This window comes from Paramisgurnus dabryanus, chromosome 15, assembly GCF_030506205.2.
Source record: "Paramisgurnus dabryanus chromosome 15, PD_genome_1.1, whole genome shotgun sequence".
NCBI classification, from domain to species: Eukaryota; Metazoa; Chordata; class Actinopteri; order Cypriniformes; family Cobitidae; genus Paramisgurnus; species Paramisgurnus dabryanus.
In genome coordinates, this window is record NC_133351.1 from 24,621,227 (window position 1) to 24,641,687 (window position 20,461).

The 20,461-nt window shown below is 36.8% G+C and overlaps 1 protein-coding gene across 1 annotated transcript; it reads left to right on the plus strand.

The window, feature by feature from the left end:
* Window positions 1–2,430: 2,430 nt before the first annotated feature.
* On the plus strand, window positions 2,431–18,688 carry mpp4a (MAGUK p55 scaffold protein 4a). Its single transcript, XM_065293325.2, has 21 exons — window positions 2,431–2,577; window positions 3,188–3,253; window positions 3,665–3,792; window positions 3,898–3,975; window positions 6,010–6,093; window positions 7,586–7,717; window positions 11,534–11,615; window positions 13,035–13,120; window positions 13,261–13,332; window positions 13,496–13,692; window positions 13,786–13,844; window positions 15,043–15,060; window positions 15,380–15,415; window positions 15,511–15,531; window positions 16,082–16,129; window positions 16,209–16,364; window positions 16,615–16,695; window positions 16,963–17,056; window positions 17,160–17,268; window positions 17,939–18,073; window positions 18,405–18,688. The coding sequence occupies exons 2-21, from the start codon at window positions 3,199–3,201 to the stop codon at window positions 18,591–18,593; spliced, it is 1,860 nt and encodes a 619-aa protein (XP_065149397.2). The 5' UTR covers window positions 2,431–2,577; window positions 3,188–3,198; the 3' UTR covers window positions 18,594–18,688.
* Window positions 18,689–20,461: the final 1,773 nt, after the last annotated feature.

Sequence of the window (20,461 nt, forward strand, 5' to 3'; positions counted from 1 at the left end):
ATTTTTTTGTTATGAATTGCTAAACATGCTATTGATGTATTTCTGGTCATACTGTTACTGCTGATTGTCTTACTAGTCATGTCTGGATTCATTCTGCACATAACACAAAGCTGTATTATAATCTAGAAAATTGTATGATTGTAGTAATAGTTGTTTATAATAGCCTAAATTACACTTTATTTTAGGGTGTCCTTGTTACACACATAAGCACTGAGTAATATTTATTAACAACATGTATTTACTTCACGGTTAAGGTTTGGATTGAATTCTTAGTTATGCCTAATTTACTGTACTTTTATTACTATACTGTAAATACATGTCAAATGTATAACAAGGACATTTTAAAATACAGTTTTACCAATATTTCTTATTAAGGTTTGGTAATGTTGTGATTTATTTTAATGAATTTCAAATTTGTGTTACTAAAACATCAAGGATATTTTTAAGGAATGTTTGCTGTTTAGCATTTGACAGCACACAGGCATGCTCATGAAACACTATTTGACTTGTTCATTTCATTTATTATTTGAAAATATTATAACTTTCTTAACTTTATGAAGTCTGCTATTTAAATGTTAGTATACGTGTTTTGTAATGCATTTCATTTTCATTTTTGACAATGACTGAAAAACTGGCATGCAACACAATGCAATAAGATTTTTTTTTTTAAATCACAAGCAATATTTGAGGACCTCAGATGCAAAAGCTGTTAAATGCCACCTCCGTCAAAAATTAGATAATGCTGTTGACCGAATGCTCTCTGCACTATATTGTATGGCGGAGGAGCATTTTTTTTACAGCACTTCGACCTCGGCGCGCATTAACATCATTACTCCTGTCTACTCCCCCTCTCGCTCAAACTTTCATCGATATTACTGCGCCCAAGGTCGAAGTGCTGCAAACTAAGTGCTCTTCCGCCATACAATATAGTTCTCATTTTTTATCTGCTTAAAAAAATCGCCACATTTTATTTTGTGCCACCACTCTTACTCGTGTAACTACTCATGTAACAGTCTTTAAATAGGGAAAACATGGAAGTGTTTGGTGGCTTCTAAATTCATCCCTGTTTGGATCCTAAGGAATGAATGGGGCTAGGCTAAATGCTAACACATTCACAACACGCTGTACAAAGGTTAGGTGCGAGCAATGAAAAAAGATAGCTATGTATTAATTTGTCTAATATAAGGTAAGGACATAGTAAAATATTGAAAAACTGTGGTGTTTTCCTTTAAAATCTCTCTAGTCAAGAATTTTTTCTAATAAAAACAAATCTTTGAACATTATAATAGCATATAAAATAGTTTTACCTGTCACAGTGATTTTCTCATGCTTTTAAATGGCTTAAATAAAGCTCTGCACCCTTGCCTCATTTAGTATACGCGGATGTATGAATATACAAAATGGTCCCCGCCCCCATTCAGCAATGGTGATGAATGTTGAATTTGTACATTGCCTGTATTAAAGAATGTAAAAATCACCAGATAGACATATAAACAAAAACCCAGTGGGACTTTAAGAGGTTTTTGCATTTGAATTCTTCATTTGACCACTGACAAAACTTGAGCAATACGCTTTTTTTAGGTCATTTCATGAATGTTTTCAAAAGCCTTAACGACAAGGTCAGAGATTGTGTGATTGTATATATTAATCTTTTTGCTTATAAAGACAGCACATCTGCTGTCAAATTTACAGTTTTATTTTTTCTTTTAGAAGGGTTGATGGTTTATAGATTACCTGCACTGTCATTGTTCACCTTATTATTTGCACATCACTGTAACTTGTAAACGACATTCAAATTGACATTTTTAGACTACTGACATATTAATAAAAGTTACATGACTGGGAAATGAAACTCTTGTTGGTGTTATTTCTTCCCCTGTCTTCTGATGTATATTTATGGACCAGATTTAGAGATTGAAAAGGAGGAATTGACATCAGTGAGCTTTATTTATGTATATCACCTGCTAGCAAGGCAAAGGTCATAGTAGGTTTGCATCTACCAAATGCAAAAAGTAAATGGAAAAAGAGATTTACTTAACCCCATCACAAACATGGCTCTTAGCATTAATATTCAAATACAAGCATTTGATGTTTGTATGCTAATGATTCAGGTTTTTTTTCACAGAAGCACTCAATTTTGTGTCAATGTTTGTTGTTTGCTGGCATTGTCAAATCTGATCGACTTTGTTGTGTTACAGTGATATCCTTAGATTTATTTGATGTTAATAAATGTCAAGCCTCTTATTTTAATTGTAAAGTTGGTAAGACTACAGTGTGTATCCTGAGAGCTCAAAAAGCAGGAAGAGGTACTGTAAGAAGCTTTGAGTGGCAGGCGGTCCTATGTAAATTCTCACACAGAGAGAGAAAGAGAGAGATCGCTCCCTTGCAGGATTAAATTGGATAGAAAAGGATTACAATCTGCACTTCCGGTGACATTTCGTAGTAAAATCACTCTCGTATTTGTAAGCCACAGGCAGCACATCACTTGAAGCACAAATGAAAAGATGCTCCACAGCCACCTGGTCTGATCGTGGGATGTAGAAAGTATTGTGGGTTTTGGAGAAGCAGTGTAAGGAGGTAAGTGAGGGATCATGCTCTGATTTTGACATCATTTAGCCCTGTGTCAGACACCAGCTCAAAGTCAATGTGTGTTGTTTGTATTTCAGTCTCAATATTTAGTGCAATTGTTTGAATTTTTTTATTGATAACTTTTTAATAAATGACACTATTTGTATATATGGGTGACTCCTCATGACATTTTAGGATTACCATATATTAATAGACATTCGTGGATTTGAGTATTGTGTGATTTTTAGTTTTTGAGAAAATGTAAAAAAAAATTCATGTAAAGGTCTGGGTGGGGAGTTAAATTAAACCTTTTAAATTGTAGGAAAATTAGCTATCATAATTTGTGCTTTTAAACTACAATATCAGAAAAAAACTACAAAAGTTATCATTGTTTCAGATATGAGGTACCACTTTGCACCTTTTAGGTACAGAATGGATCATTATGTATAATGAAGGGTTGTACCTCTTCAAACCAAATTAAACATCCTTTAGCTGTGTTAGTGTATCTCAGTGTGTGATGTTACTGCCAGCTTTGGTTTTAGATTTGTAATTAAATGTTGAAAATCCAGTCTATTCTGCCTTTAAATTCTGTACACTGATTTGTTTCATTGCACTGCAGTGGAGCTTGATATGCGCCAGTCAATGGAGGCGGAGCCAGTGACACAACCTGACCATAATGACATTGGTAAGATGTGAAAGATACTCATAATGATAACTGTATTTGTCAGATCATCTGCATTATTTTTATCTTAACATGTTTGGGGTTGCACTTGTAATAAAATATTTGTTGGTTCAACTTAAAAAAAGTAAGTTCCACCTTAAAATTGTTGGTTAATTCAACTTAAAAATATTAGCTAACTTTAAAGAGCTGCTGAAAGTTGAGTACACCAATATCTATAAGTTTATTTAACAAAAAATTTTGAAGGCAGTCCACACACTTACTTTTTTTAAAGTTGAATCAACAAATCTTTTGTGTGTGTGTGTTTTAAACAAGTTATACAAAGTAAATACTAAATCTTATTTAAACGATTTGATCATTTCCACTACATACATGCTGCATGCATTCAGTTTATTGCTGTCTCTCTCTCTCTCTCAGATGTAAGTCTGGCTCAGATTTTGACAGAAGTGGTAGAGGAAGTGCGATTGTCCATAGACAGAGATATTAATGGTGCTGATCTTCTGTACAGTCTACTCAGTGCACCCTGGCTATACTCTCTTCTCAGGGTAAGACATAACCCCAATACACGTAGCCAAGAATATACAGTCTTCAACTAGACATTATTTAACACAGGTTTCACAATTGAAATCTGTATTTGTTTTGTTTCCCAGGTATATGAGTGTCTCGTCCAATACAGTCGAGATGTCCCAATCCCACACCTGCCTTATTCTTCAAGACTATCTCAAGAGGTCAGTGTTTGCCCAGCTGTTCATTCGGCGTACAGTGACATTTCTGTATAGGGATAGTTCAGAAAAATTGAAAAGTCTCCCTTATGTACAAAACACTATGAATTTTTCATTAAAGCAACACTATGTAGTTCTCCATGTAAGATTGGCTTACGGCTCCCCCATGTGGTTGAAAAGCGCAACAGTGCCTGGTATCAGACATTCTTCTGCAGGCAGGGGCGGGGCTGTGTGCTACTACACACCACCCAACTTAAAGTGTGTGGTTTAAGCCGCTAGGAGGCCACTCAGGTTGCAGCAGCTTAGAATTCATCCAGTAAAAAGAACACGCCGACTTTTTGGGACTTTAGCTTATTCACCATATCCCCCAGGGTTAGAGTTAGATAAGTTCATACTTACCCTTTTCATCTCCGTGCGTCCCGTAACTCTGTCTGACGCACCCACCGCTAGCCTAGCTTAGCACAAAGACTGGAAGTTAATGGCTCCTGCTAGCATATTGCTCCCAATAAGTGACAAAATAATGCCAACATTTTCCTATTTATAAGTTTTGATTTGTATAGTCACATCGTGTACAAATAACACCGCCATCTTTTAACCATATACATACAGGGAACTATATTCTCAGAAGGCAAAGCATTGCTATGTGGGCGGCTGTGTCTCATATGACCTTGTTATTTGTGCATGCTGTGACTATACATATCAAAAGTTATAAATAGGAAAATGTTGGTGTTATTTTGTCACTTATTGGGAGCAGTATGCTATAGCTAGCAGGAGCCATTAACTTGTCCAACTTGAACCAGTCTTTGTGCTAAGCTAGGCTAGCGGTGGTTGCGTCAGACAGAGTTAGCGCACTCACGGAGATTTAAAAGGTATGTATGGATTTATCTAACTCTAGGGGATATGGTGAATAAGCTAAAATTCCAAAAAGTCAGTATGTTCCTTTAAGAGTTGTTCTACCACTGAAATAATTTTAGATAAATAAAATTTTTTAAAGGTCGAAAGACTACATAGTGTTTCTTTAATGACAAAAGTGGCATCTGTGAAAATAAGGCTAATAACCTTTTAATTACCAAGTAGAATTACTTTACCTAAACATAACAGTCTGATAAAAATGCTTATTTACAAGAAAAAATGTTAGATGCACTTTTTTTCAGGTTTTGCATATGAACTCTTAACTCTTTCACCGCCAGCGTTTTTAAAAAAAGTTGCCAGCCAGCGCCAGCGTTTTTCATGATTTTCACCAAAGTTTAATGCCTTCCAGAAAATGTTCTTCTTTAAATATATAAACATACAATATACCAAATGAAAGAACAGACCCTCTGCTTTCAAACAAAAAAAACCGTTTCATCCTACCTTCAGTGGTTCATTTGTAATCAGCTTTTGAATATGGGTAGGTTTCTGCAAAAACACCACATTTTGAGCAAAAAGCAGAGATAATTCTATTTTTGTGACGGACTTTTCATAGAGATCCCATTCAGAGCGATCTTTAAAACAGACACGGACATGCAGCCGCTTGCCATAGGGCAATACTTCCGGGTTTAAAAAGTTGCGGAAGGACGCCACCTGGTAGATAATAGCGGTATTGGGGAAAGACGGAAAATCTCGTCATTGGCGGGGAAGCGTTTTCTCTTAATTGACGAGATATCTTGTCAATGGCGGTGAAAGAGTTAATTTGCTGTTTTATATTTTAGTCTTATGTCATTTAGCTCAATTGGTGAAACATTGTGTAAGCAAAGCTAACGCAAAGGCTGCTGGTTCAATTCCAAGAGAACACATATACTGATAAAATATCAATGTAAAAGCGTCTGCCAAATGCATAAATGTGAATGTCAATTTAAATTCATCACACAAAGCTATCCAGTGAACTAAGAAATGGATATGGAAAGGCATATGGATTACTTTTTATGTCTTTTCATAATCTTCAGTGCTTGATGGCACCACAAATTGTATGTTTCACACCAAATTTTGGAGCTACATAAAATAATGTCAGAATTTTTTTTTCTTTAACCTTTCCTGATCAGCTTTTCTTCTGTCTTATAGATTCTGTCCAGTGTGCAAAGACTGGCCAGCCCTTCTTCTCATGCACAAGAGCTAGAACTTTTGCTGAGAAACCCTCATATGCAGGTTAGAGAAAGAAAACATGGAGTTGTCGGTCTAGTTATGGATTCCTATTCAAGTATTCAAATCATGAATTAGTGTCCTGGTTAATGTTAGAGAGCGATAGTTTGTCCAAAAATAAAAATTACCCTATGGTTTACTCACCCTCAAGCCATTCCAGATACATACTGTATGGCCATCATCATTCAGACAAACATTTTCAGTTGTTTTAGAAAATGTCCTAGCTCTTCCTTTCAAGCTTTATAACGATTGTATATGGGGTCTACCTCCTTCAAGCCCAAAGAATGTGCATTCATCCTTAGCAAAAGTAATCCAAACTGCTCCAGGGGGTTAAAAACAGGTCTTCTGAGGGTAATCAATGCAATTTTATAAGAGAAATATAAATTTTTAAAACTTTACAAACGAAAATAGCTAGCTTCCATTAGAGGCTCTTGCGCATTAGATCCATTGAGAAGAGACTCTTGCGAGAACCGTGTGTTTTCTACAGATAGGGATAACTCAATATCCTCTTGTCTTATATCGAAATTCTATCAGTTTTGCCAAAAAAATCTTAATGATCCCCAAGACTTTTGAGAACATACTCTGTGGAATGACATGACAAAAGTTGAACTTTTTGGAAGGTGTGTGTCCCATTACATCTGACGTAAAAGTAACACAGCATTTCAGAAAAGAACATCATACCAACAGTAAAATATGGTGGTGGTGGTGTGATGGTCTGGGGCTGTTTTGCTGATTCAGGACCTGGAAGACTTGCTGTGATAAATGGAACCATGAATTCTGCTCTCTAACAAAAAATCCCGAAGGACAAAGTCTGGCCATCTGTTTGTGACCTTGAGCTGAAGCAAACTTGGGTTATGCAGCAGGACAATAATCCAAAACACACCAGCAAGTCCACCTCTGAATGGCTGAAGAAAAACAAGATGAAGACTTTAGAGTGGCCAAGTCAAAGTCCTGACCTCAATCCTATTTAGATGCCGTGGCATGACCTAAAAAATGCAGTTTATGCTCGAAAACCCTCCAATGGGGCTGGATTACAACAATTCTGCAAGGATGAGTGGGACAAAATCCTCCACAGCGCTCTAACAGACTCATTGGAAGTTATCGCAAACGCTTGATTGCAGTTGTTGCTGCTAAGTGTGGCCCAACCAGTTATTAGGTTTAGGGGGCAAGCCATTTTTCACACAAGGCCATGTGTGTTTGGATTTTGTTTTTCCTTTATAATAAAAACCTTCATTTAAAATTGCATGTTGTGTTTACTTGTGGTCTCTTGGATTAATATTTAAATGTGTTTCATGATTTGAAGCATTTAAGTGTAACAAACACGCAAAAAAATCAGGAAGGGAGCCAACTCTTTTTCACACCACAGTATGTATCTCAGATGGCTTGAGGGTGAGTAAATTATGGGGTAATTATCATTTTTGGGCGACCTATCCCTTTAATATGCTAAACACGTTTTTATTGCAGTGGATAGTCTTATTGCACATGTATTTCTCTCCAGGCTTTGCTCTCTGCCCATGATTTTGTGGCTCAGAGAGACTACGGTCCAGTGCTGCCTCCTCTTCCTGATGAATTGCCTACAGATGAAGAGGTCATGAGGATCGTTTGCCTTGTGAAGAACAAGCAGCATTTGGTGAGGATCCGCTCATTGTCATTGTTATCTCAAATGTTAGTGAACAGCTTTGCTTTAATCCTGCATAAATGCTCCACATTCACTATAGTACATTACAATGTAATATAAAATAATGCATATGGTGATTTTTGCAATTGCGCACTTGGAATGCTTTTTGTTTTCATTTATGTTAAGTGCTGTATTGTTACATAATAATGGGCTTTTGAAAGCCTTCGAGTCTCATTTTTAGTACATAAATACAAATCCTACCACTCCTGCTGTTTAGTTTGCCCTGCACTGTGCTATCTTATTCATAAAATTTTTGCATCTACATGCATGACAAACTAAAGAGCATTTGCAAAGGCATGATTTTTCTGTATTCTAAGATTACAGGTCTTATTTTTGGTTAATATCATCATCTAATTTTTTTTACTTATATGTGCATTGGAAAGGAAAAGCCCAGTGGCTGGCACATCCTTAGGTGACTCACTGTGGATGAATTGGCTTTAGCCAGGCGTTTATGCTCAGGGCATCTCTTGGTGTCTGCAGGAGGTTTATCTTCCTCCACAGGTCTCTTGTCCTCCACACCCCCAGCACATCCATGCTCATTGCCAAGGTATCAGTCAACTGGGACCTGCAAACTGTGTTTTCAAACTGTCCAGCTTTCAGGGGAATGTCTACTCCAGCTGTTTATGGCTCAGTTATCGTGGGTAAGTTTCATTTGGATGTCCAAACACTTTCCATTCATGCTTTTTTACAAACTTTATCAAAGGAATCAAAGTCCTGAATTTTTCTTTTCTCTTTCATAACCTATAGACAACTGTACCAATGGCATAGAGACCATAATTAAAGACCAACACTGTAGAGGGAATCAAAGTAAAACCACAGCCATCACTCACTCATCTCTAGTATACCCCCAAATGTGTTGGCCACCCGGCTGTGGCCTGCATTCCTGTCCAGCTCTCTGTTTCAAAGACACACAAACCACTCCACCTATTCATCTGTCCTTTCCACAAAACAACAAAGCTTGGATGAGCTGAGGTCTACAGTCTGTACTGTTGCCGGCAGTATGGAACAGAGCTCCAGTGATTATGTCAAAATGACAGACACCGTTGAGGAGAACGCCCAGGCCTTAAGTCTCTTGGTGGAAGTAGTGGACAAACTTGGGGTCTTGTAAAATTTCTGCATGTGGCTTATGCTCACAGACCACAAAGCATATCAAGAACAGCCAGTGTGCCCAACTCGCCCAGCCAGGTAAAAATGCCAGCCAAAAAAATTTTCACCAGCTCTTCTGCCACCCGTCTGCGCATCTCATTATCATTTTTATCATCCTCAACAACATCTGTTCTTCAACTTCTCTCAGCTCTTGCATGGATGTTCTTCGCACAGCACCAAAATCTTCCCACAAGTCGTCATCAAGCCAGGCACTAGGAAGTAAAACTGAAAAGACTTCCCTATCAAAAAGCTTGATGGTTTCTAGACCAAACGATGAAAATCATGCAAAACTTTGCCTTTCTAGTAAGAAGAAAAAGTCAAAGATGGGGAAATAACCATGACTGTGTTCCTCTTCTCTCACCTCACGTTCACTTTGCTGAGTTTGTTGGTTTTGTTTTTACGAAACATGCAGAGGAAAAACTAGAGTGGCACAACACAGCAAACAGGCAATTACAGGGTTTCCCGCAAAAAATGTATTAGTTAAGGTGGTAGGGTTGGGCGGGTGGATGTAGCCGAGGGCGTGGCAATCAAAGGGGCGGGACGTATGCGTCATGATGAAAATTTAAATATTTTAATAAAATAAATAAATAAATAAAATATTTATTTTTAAAACACTCAAATAAAACTTAATTTTGAAGAAACTATGAACACATACTAGATTATTAATGAATAAAATGTTTTTACCTCTAACAGGATTAGCTGCGTGATGAAGTAAAACTAAAGGGTTAATAAACACTACTAAAAGCAGATGTTGTAGAACGTCTGGCGAACGATGATAGATAACGCAAAAATTTTAAAAACTGATTATTTCCCACTATTAATTACATTATCTTAAAGGAGTGTAACTACTGTAGCATGTAAATAATGCACATAAATAACGTGATCAAGAGCGCTCAACAATTATATCTAATCAACAGGCACGTGAAACCTTAGCAGGTTGCTTAAAGAACAAAATCACCAGCTAACTTACTTTAAAATTGAAAGAAATATAGACTAATACAATAACAGGCTTAAAGCAACACTATGGAGTTTCCATGTAAAAATGACTTACAGCTCCCCATGTGGTTGAAAAGCGCAACAGTGGCTGGTATCAGACGCTCTTCTGCAGGTAGGGGGAGGGGCGGGGCTGTGTGCTCTACCCTCCACCACCACTTTCAGAGTGTGCTTGTAGCAGCTAGGAGGCTGCTCAGGTTGCAGCAACAGTACAATTTGTCCAGTTAAAAGTTGTTCTCTCACTGAAATAATTTTAGAGACATTATTTAAATGTAAAAAAAACTACATAGTGTTGCTTTAAATTAACCCAAAACATAAATCCACTTACAGTTCTCACGGACACGTGTTTTATCAACTGGCTATCCTCCAGACATGACGGACCACGTCTTATCTCATTTCCGCTGTGTGGTGCGCGTGCATGCTCGCAGTATGAAGCGCATCTGCGCTATTCTCCTAGATGTTTTATCAACTGGCTAGTTATCCTCCAGACAGTGACGGTCCGGACCATGTCTTTCTCATTTCGGCCGTGTGGTGCGCGTCCCCGCTTGCGTTGTGATGCGCGTATGCGCTATCCTCCGAGATGCACTTGACGGCCTTTTGTGCAGCGATTTATTTATTTTTTTATTTTATTTTTGGATGACCTTAAGGCGGTAGGGTTTCCAAACTTAGGTGGGCCGCCTTAAGTGAAATATGCTGCGGGAAACCCTGAATTACACTGAAAAAAAATCTCTGGTTGCACATGATTAAATTAAGTTTTCTTAAAATGATTTTTCTTAAAAAATTGTTGGATCTACATAATTTAATTATGTACACCAGTTCAACATGATTTTTTTTTGAATTCTGACTTTATTCTCAGAATTCTGACTTTAATCTCAGAATTCTGAGATTAAAGTCAGAATTCTGAGATTAAAGTCAGAATTCTGAGATTAAAGTCAGAATTCAAATATTTTTTTCACCAGTGGCCCTAATCCTCTTCCGTAGAATCAAGTTTTCTTAAAATGAAATGTATTTTAATTTATGTTAATTTCATCTTTAAAAAAACGAATTTAATCATGTGCAACCTATGTCCAGATTTTTTTTCCGTGTACCTCTTGTTCATAATATACCATCCGCATGAACAATTCATTCAGTTATTTACCCTTCCACCATAAGTATGAGTCTGTCCCTTCTCTTAAACTTTAAGACACTTAATTCTTTCATTCTTTCTTCATATACATGTGTCTAGAGGTGAAGTGTGTACTTTTAACACTACTAGAATGACTAAAAAGTTTTCTGAGCATTCCCCCATGTACTACTAACATAGGTCAGTTAAACAGATGTCCCGCACCAAGCTCATGCCATTGGTTGATCTTATGTTGCAGAGTGCTGTGCTGGCAGGGACACTCAAATACAGCAATGCTTTGGTGTACTTAAATGTTTTTTCTGCATTTTAATAGGGGAAAGGAAAAATACTTTATGCAAACTACCAGTGTTTCATTATAATGTAATCTCCATTCCACCCACTGTCTCCCTTCACTTATGTGCAGAGGTTAAATGACGGCATACCTTTCCCCTGTGGGAATCACCACATGATGTGTCACTGTCATTGACAGGCTGGTAATTTTGACTATTCTGTTTTCTCATTTTTAGGGGGCAACAATTAAGAAGGATGAGAAAACAGGGAACATCTTAATTGCAAGGGTGATACATGGAGGACTAGCAGATCGCAGTGGTGAGTATCATGTCAGATGCATACTGTTCAATTCACACATATCTGATAGTTTACTTATTAATTGAAAAATTAAAGTGAAAATACCAAAACGAATTGCTATGTATTTGTTTCAGTCAGCCAATAGTTTATGTTTGTGATTGGCTCCAAAATGACAATTACAATAAAGTTTACAAAAATACACGCTATTCGGATTCATATTCCGATTCATTCTGACATGGCATTTTAATAGCTTAATGTTAGCTTACCTGCGTAAAGGGACACTCAACTTCTTTTAATTTTCCACCTCCCCTAGAGTTAAACACATGATTTTTACCGTATTGAAATCCATTCAGCCAATCTCTGGGTCTGGCGGTACCACTTTTAGCATAGCTTAGCATAATCCATTGAATCTGATTAGACCATTTAGCATTGCGCTCAAAAATAAGCCAAAAGAGCTTAGATATTTTTCCTATTTAAAAACTTGACTCTTCTGTAGTTACATCGTGTACTAAGACCGACGGACAACTAAAAGTTGCGATTTTCTAGACAGATATGGCTAGGAACTATACTCTCATTCCGGCTTAATAATCAAGGACTTTGCTGCCGTAACCTGGCTGCAGGAGGCACAATGATATTATGCAGTGCCCGAAAAATAGTTCCCTGCTATTGAAAGTAACCAAGCGGACTACTTTCAGGCGCTACGTAATATCATTGCGCCTGCTGCAGCCATGTGACGGCAGCAAAGTCATTGATTATTACGCCAGAATGAGAGTATAGTTCCTAACCATATCGGCCTACAAAATCGCAACTTTTAATTTAATTTAATTTAACTTTTAAGGTTTAGTACACGATGAAACTACAGAAAAGTCAAATTTATTAAAAAAAAAGGGTTATTTTTGAGTGCAATGCTAAATAGTCTAATTAGATTAAATGAAAGTGCTACCGCCAGACCTGGAGATCGGCTGAATGGATTCCATAACTGTAAAAATCAAATGTTAAACTCTAGGGGAGCTGGAAAATGTGCATATTTTTTTAAAAGTGGAGTGTCCCTTTACCAAATTCGTAACATTGGGGAAAAAATGTGTCATGACACACTTACTTACCTCATTTGGCAAGTTAACCATTGTGCTCAGGAAAGTTGTCTTGATCCAGAATGGAAGACGATGCTAATCCGAATATCTCAATTGGCCAAAAGTCCAAAAAAGACAAAGGTGTTATCTTGAATCTGATTGGCCAAAAAACTGCAAGTGCTGTACCAAAGATGTTTCAGGGGGAAATACAGCTCGAGAGACGCCTATGGTCTCACCCCACTCCAGTCTGTGATATTTCGTGGGATGTTTATTATGATTGCCGACCACCCAAAAAAATCTACACGATTTACATACATTTTGCCAAAAAGCAACTAGTTTATAGTTATGATTGTGTGTGTATGTGCTCCAGGACTCCTGTATCCTGGTGATAAGCTAATAGAGGTGAATGGATGCCCAGTACATGGACTGGAGCCTGAGCAGGTCATCCAGATTCTGGTAAACACAAGATTAAATAAAACTGTCCTGTGTCTCTTATAACATCCCCAACTATGATTAAGAATAAATATGATTTTCAAAATGTTCCTAGTATAATTACCAAATCCAATCATGCCGTGTCCCATACTTTACTATCACAGGTACAATCCCAAGGAAATATTCTTTTTAAAGTGATCCCTAATTCGCCACAACCCACCAACAGCCAAGCAACTGTAAGTGTGCATGAAATATCTACAGTAATGACACCTGTCAGTATTTTCCCCCAAAAATGCCAGTTTTTGTTCCTGTCAACAGCTCCAGTCAATAATTTGCCTTCCAGTTTGATCCCTTTCATGTTAGATTCACTAACATTATTCAACGACTGTCTTGTGTTAGCTGTATGTGAGAGCAATGATGGATTACAGTCCTCAGCAGGACCCTTCAACCCCCTGTCCAGATGCAGGCATGGCCTTCAGTAAAAGTGACCTGCTGGAGATTGTAGACCAGAGGGACATCCGGTGGTGGCAGGCCAGGAAACTCCACAGTGCCTCATCTTATGCTGGCCTCATTCCTTCCAATAACCATTTCAGACAGTACACAAATTAATTTACATAAATCTCTTTATCTAGAGTTACTACATTAATACAGTTTGGAGCAAACATAAATATGTTGTTTCTTTTCTGCAGCAAGCAAAGGGAGCTGTGGTGGTCACAACCTTATCAAGCTCACACCTGCATCAGGCCTTGTACGTAGTTTACAGTAAGCTAAGTGCATAACCATTACCCTTACCCTAAACCCAAGTCTTAACCCTTAAACAGCACTATAAAAAAGATGTGCCAGAAATAAATCCTCACTTTACTCTTTTTGTCGTTACTCACTCACTTATTACTTCACACAAAGATAGCTTTATACCCACATGCACATACATGTATAAACTACTGTGCACTCTGTAAGATGCTGCTTGGCACCATATGCACCCGGGTCTTATCCCTGCCCTTTCACCTTCCTGATCTAATTGCTGTAAAGAAGCTTGAAAGCGAGCTGCTTCTGTCCTCATCCTTTACTCATGATCAGTTCATTAGTCCTGTCCACCTTATACTCAACCAATGTTTTGTAAGAGTCTGCTACTTATATAATTACTTTATTAAACGATGGAATGCTCGATTCTGATTGGCCGGTCGGGACATTTGCAGGTTTGTTATTCCCAGATAACAGCCAATCAAAACTAATAACACATGTTAACCCGGATGCTGCAAATCATTTTAGGTACAGTTTAATATTACACAAAAATAAATATAAATTTATTTTAATAAAATATACAGTACTGTGCAAAAGTCTTAGGCCACCATGCCAGAATTAGATTTGTTGTTTTTGCAATGTTATAGTGATCATATATAATTGTTTCTCATTCTCTTCATTAGAATACATCCAGAAAATACAGAAAATGTGTATGTAGTATTAAAAACTGTATAAAAATGTAAACTAATGTTTTTATGATATTTAGGAAACAAGAAGTCTGGGGGTGGTGGCCTAAGACTTTTGCACAGTACTGTATGACATTATATTTACAAATGATTAAACCAGATAGTGTGTTTGAACGTCTTGTCTTCTCTTAAAACCGAAGGAAACATGTTTTTTTTCTCACAAAAGGCCTGCATTTGTAAAAAATTAGCAAATGACATATTTCAAATCAATATTTAATGTTCCTTACCTTACTTATGAGGTAAATAGCAGTGTAATAAGCTGGATAATGTACAGGCAGCCTTATGTTATCGCGAAATAAGCCCCTTCGTTGTGATACAACGCTTCACGTCGGGTCCCACTGTCAGGGCTTATTTTTGCGATAACAACCAGCTGCCTATATACTGTATTATTCTTTACATGTTGCATAGGTGTTGTTGTCTAACTCTGTTTTGTTTTATTTCACATATGTATATCTGAAGTGAGTGCAGCTGATGTTGGTATGTATCTCATCTCGGGCATTTAAGAGTTTCTCTTTTTTTTCTCAAAAAGCATGTTTAATGAGAAAAAAAGACTTTATTTTATATATTAAAAATGATTTGATTGTGGAAAATAGTCATTACATACCAAATAATGCAGCCAGGTGGCTAGAGGAGTTAAAAGGGCAAGAGTTGTTTTAATTGGAAATGTGATAATGAATTATGCACAACAACACCAGGAGTGAGCATTAAGAAAGAAATAGGATTTGGATTTAAAGTACATTTTGCAAAATTAAATTTTCTGAGTGAGTGTGTTGAGTTTACTGTCTTTGTCCTGTAGGGGAAGATGAGGAAACTGATGATAACAGATGCACAGGTGAATGTCCATCTCTCATTTTAACTTCCTATTCTATATGATAGTTGTATGGAGCTGTATGAGCAGGTTTAGCACAATAATCTATGTTTTCACAGATGAAGACGCCTTTGAGTCGGGTAGGTAAGTCTTTTATTAGGGTATGAGGAAAACATTAAAGGGATAGTTCACCCAAAAATTAAAATTCTGTCATTATTTACTCACTCTTTTGTTGTTAAAAACCCACATACATTTCTTTGTTCTGATGAACAGAGAGGAAGATATTTTGAAGAATGTTTGTAACCAAACCGTTAGTGGACCCCATTCACTTTCATAGTAGGAAGAACGAATGCTATAGAAGTAAATGGGGTCCCCGAATGGTTTGGTTACAAAATATCTTCCTTTGTGTTCATCAGAACAAAGAAATGTATACAGATTTGTAACAACATGAGGGTGAGTAAATGGTGACTGAATTTTCATTTTTGGGTGAACTATCCCTTTAAAGGTATGATGCTGTTTAGTCAATGGATTATTTTAAAGAATAAATCTAATACAGTAGTATAATACATCTTTTGTGGCTATTCCAGCAAAGTTTTCATTGGTATTTAACTACATGTGGTCCAATTGGAAATAATCTTTTTGTTTAATTGATTATAATCCTTACGTTGAACAGATGTTTGTTTTGTACAGTTTCAGAGGAGGGTGAGAATGGTGAATGCATGCAGAGTTTATACATAGGTATGAATCATACTTAATAAATGTATTTGGTGTGATATAAAAATAGAGGTAAATGTCAAAAATGATTTTTTTCGATCAGCGGGCTTCCGGCACAGTCTGCGTGTGTGGAGAAAATCATACAGCAAACAAAAGCCGTCATGTCATTCCTGCAGTGCCACCTCAGCCAACCTTTATGAAGAGGTGTTAAACTACCAGCGCCACATAGACGATCCTCCCCGTCTCATAGTGCTCATGGGTACGGTAAAATCCTCACACCTTCATGTACTGTACCAAATACCTGAAACTTTCTCCAGTGTATGGCAAGTATGGCAATCCTGGGTGATTGGGGATTTTATTCCCTGAGAAAAAGTTTTGTGTACCAAAAGTAGTGTTCCATTATACTTTTTTGTCTTGAATGGGTCCTTTAATATATTGTGTTTAAGTAAATTTGATTGAGGAATTACAGTTTTTATGCAATACCATACTCTCTTGACTGTTTGGCATAGGTCCTTCAGGAGTTGGTGTAAATGAACTACGCAGAAGGTTAATCAAAATCAACCCCAATACTTTCCAAGGACCAATACCCCGTATGTGGCCTCTTTTATCTTAAATGTGCTTTTTTAATACATTCTCAGAAATGAAGGTTCATGAAGGTATAAAAGTTGTCATCTGTGCGGTACCTTATCAAAACGACACTCAGAGGTACATAGATATCCTAAATGGTACAGTGACAAAAAATGTTGTACCTTTACCATACAAAAAATGTCCTGACTATCACTGAAATCAAAAATGCTCTCTTCTTTGTAAATAATGTTGCGTGTTTGGGTTGGCTAACGTTGGATTTTTTTCTCTAGACACGACACGTCTCCCAAACCATGGAGAAATGAATGGGCGTGAATATCACTTTGTCACAAAGGAAGTGTTTGCCCATATGGTCGTCAATCATAAGTAATGTCACTGTTTCTATTTTGAATCCATAATTGTTACATTTGTTAATCCATGTAATATGATCTTGTAACACTGTGACACTTGTGTTTTCACTAATGTCCAGATTTCTGGAGTATGGAGAACATATAGGCCACATGTATGGTACCAGCATAGACTCTGTCAAAGATGTTTTGGACAGCGGGAAAATATGTGTTATTGACCTTGAACCTCATGTAAGTGTCACTGTGTTTTAAAATACAAACCAGACCAGACAATAATTGTTATGAATTGTACCCTGCACAAGCACTTTCAAATTAAATGGATTTTGATTTGGTGTCAATTTTTTATCGTTCATCAGCTGGAAAAATCTGTTTCATTATTGCTATGCTAGAGTTGTGGTATTGACCTTTTTTAAATGTCATTGCTGTTGTTATCATCCTTGGTCTGAACAAACTTTAAAGGTAGACTCCACCTTTTTTGAAAATAAGCTCATTTTCCAGCTCCCCTAGAGTTAAACGCTTGATTTTTACAATTTTGGAATCCATTCAGCTGATCTCCGGGTCTGGCAGTACCATATCATACGCCAGAATGAGAGTATAGTTCCTAGCCATCGGCCACAACTTTTATTTTTCTTAGTACATGATGTAAGAGTCAAGTTTTAAATAGGAAATATTTTGTAACTCTTTGGTCATTTTTGGGCGCGATGCTAATGGTCTAATCAGGTTCAATGGACTATGCTAAGCTATGCTAAAAGTGGTACCGCCAGACCCGAAGATCGGCTGAATGGATTCCAAAAAGGTAAAAATCAAGGGTAGCTGGAAAATTAGCCTTTTTAAGTAGAGTGTCCCTTAAAGTCCTTATGTATAATAATTGCAAACAGTGATGTACATGTACGTATTGCAGTGCATTCATTCAGTGAGAACAAAGAAGTTGAAGCCATACATCATATTTGTTAAGCCCCCATCTCCTGAATGCATGAAGCAAACAAGAAAAGACCCAAATTTTGTTGTCTACAGCTACATCAAGAGATCTTTCACGGTAAGTTAATAGCTGTGTGGACTGCATATACTATAGTGTATAGGATTACATCACACAATGCATTGCATTAGATGTCAATTGTGACAAATGCACCATGAGCTATATTACAGAATTGTCACTTTTACATTAAGAAATCTGAAAAACTCAAGTGTTTGGATTCTGTATGAAATACCTTGTATATTTATACACATTATACAATCAAACATTTGTCCTGCACAATGCATTCTGTTTAACACGCTAATACTTGCATACATTTTTTGATACGTACTGTAGATGTAAACTGAAGTGTTTTTATGACTTTTGTTATATGTTATTCATCTGGTTGTCTCAGGACAAAGACTTTGAGGAGATTGAGGAAGCAAGCAAGGTCATGGAGGCTAAGTACAGTCAGTTCTTCGACTGTGTGATTGTGAACAATGACTTGCAAGATTCATGCATGGATCTGTTCACAGCTATACAACACGCTCAAGAAGAACCACAGTGGATTCCTGCCAGCTGGGTGACGTCTGATGAACTCTGAGTCATACACGGACAAACAGAAAAACAAAGGCTAACTGAAAAAAAAACTCAATCTTATTAGTAGCGGAAGGAAATTGTTTGAATTGCTAGAAGGAATTTAAGGCAATGGACTTAAAGGGATAGTTCGGCCAAAAATGATATTAAACCCATGATTTACTCACCCCCAAGCTGTCCGAGTTGCATATGTCCATCGTTTTTCAGACAAACACATTTTCGGATATTTTAGATAATGTTTAAGATCTTTCAGTTGATTAAATGTAATGTTACGGGGTCCACGACCTTCAAGTCCAAAAAAAGTGCGTCCATCCTTCACAAAATAAATCCAAACGGCTCAAGGATGATAAACAAGGGTCTTCTGAGGGCCATCTTAGACTCCTCTGTATTCAGGAGAGAGTATTAGCGTAGTGTACGCACTTTTCTTAGTGACGTATGACAAATTCGGAGGCCGGGGGCACAGAGCAGCAGCAGAGTAGCCTCCGTAGGCTTTTGTAGAGTGTAGATATATATATAAAAAATAAAAGAGTTATTATATGAGATCTATACTCCAGGGTTTTTTGGTGATGTGATGTCATTGTCCTTACTTTTATTATCTACAAGTATGTTTACATAAAACAGTATAGTCTCTAGAAAGTGTCCATTTTGTGATGTAATCTTTTTTGTTACCTAAAGAACTATTCAGAAAATAGTCTTTGCATTTATCTGTTGCTTTTTAATTATTTTTGTAACCAATGGATGAGTAATGTGTTTTTGATTAAATGTATAAAAATATACCAAAAATGCTTTTTAAATGACATATCATAATTGAATTTGCTCTGTCTATCAGTGATGTTAAGTGTCTTGCTTAGAGTATGTCAACTATATTATTATTGCCTTAGTAGTTATAATGCTAATCACATTATTTCACAAAAATAACTTTCTCTATAAAGTATTATTGTAGTTATTGTGATTATTAGACAGATTGGGAAAATGTAAGTTGAAAATCTATATAAAACTTATATAATTCATCCCAAAATAAAAATTCTTTCATCATTTACTTTTTTGTATGAGTTTCTATATTCTGATAAATGCTGGTAAGCACAGAGTTTACACATTTGACTTTTTATGGTAGGAAAAACAAATATTCTGGAAGGCAATACCGTCATTTATCAGAATATCTTCTTTTCTGTTCAACAGCAGAATAAAACTCATACAAGTTTGTAACAACATGAGGGTGAGTAAATTATGACACCATTTTAATATTTGGGTGAACTATCCCCAACATTTTTTTTCACTGAATCTGCATGTGTGTGTTTTGTATTTGTAAATGAATACAAGATGCTGGATAAATATTTCTTATGCAACGACTGTGGTTAATGGTGTGTAGATAAAAACATTTCTCACAAGTATGTATGTATGTATGTGGCTTTCTCAGTATGTCCTCACTCACTGATCTGTGCCACACTAATTCCTTCCTTGGCAGATGCACGTCTGTGAGGATTAAACCCAGGATTATACAGCCTGACAACAAAGCCAAGACTCCTCTCACACCTTACAACTCATGCTGCAAAACTCTTGCCCGAGGATAATGGGAGAAAATTAGACGGTAAGTTATACCACTTGACATTATAGCAGACCCTCACTTATTAAAGACAAGCAGTGTTTGATTGATAATGTATATGGTTAGGATAAAGAGCACATGTAATATATGTTCTGTGTGCCACACTGAGCTTAATGTCTGAGCTACACTGTCTTTTATTATCTATAAATGTTATACATTGCTCTCTATTTAGGACTGTTGTTGTTGTTCTCCTGTGTTTGTATGACCTGACTTGTTTACAGTACATGCTTACTGTGACCATGTGACCTGATTTTAATCTGGTAAAATTATAC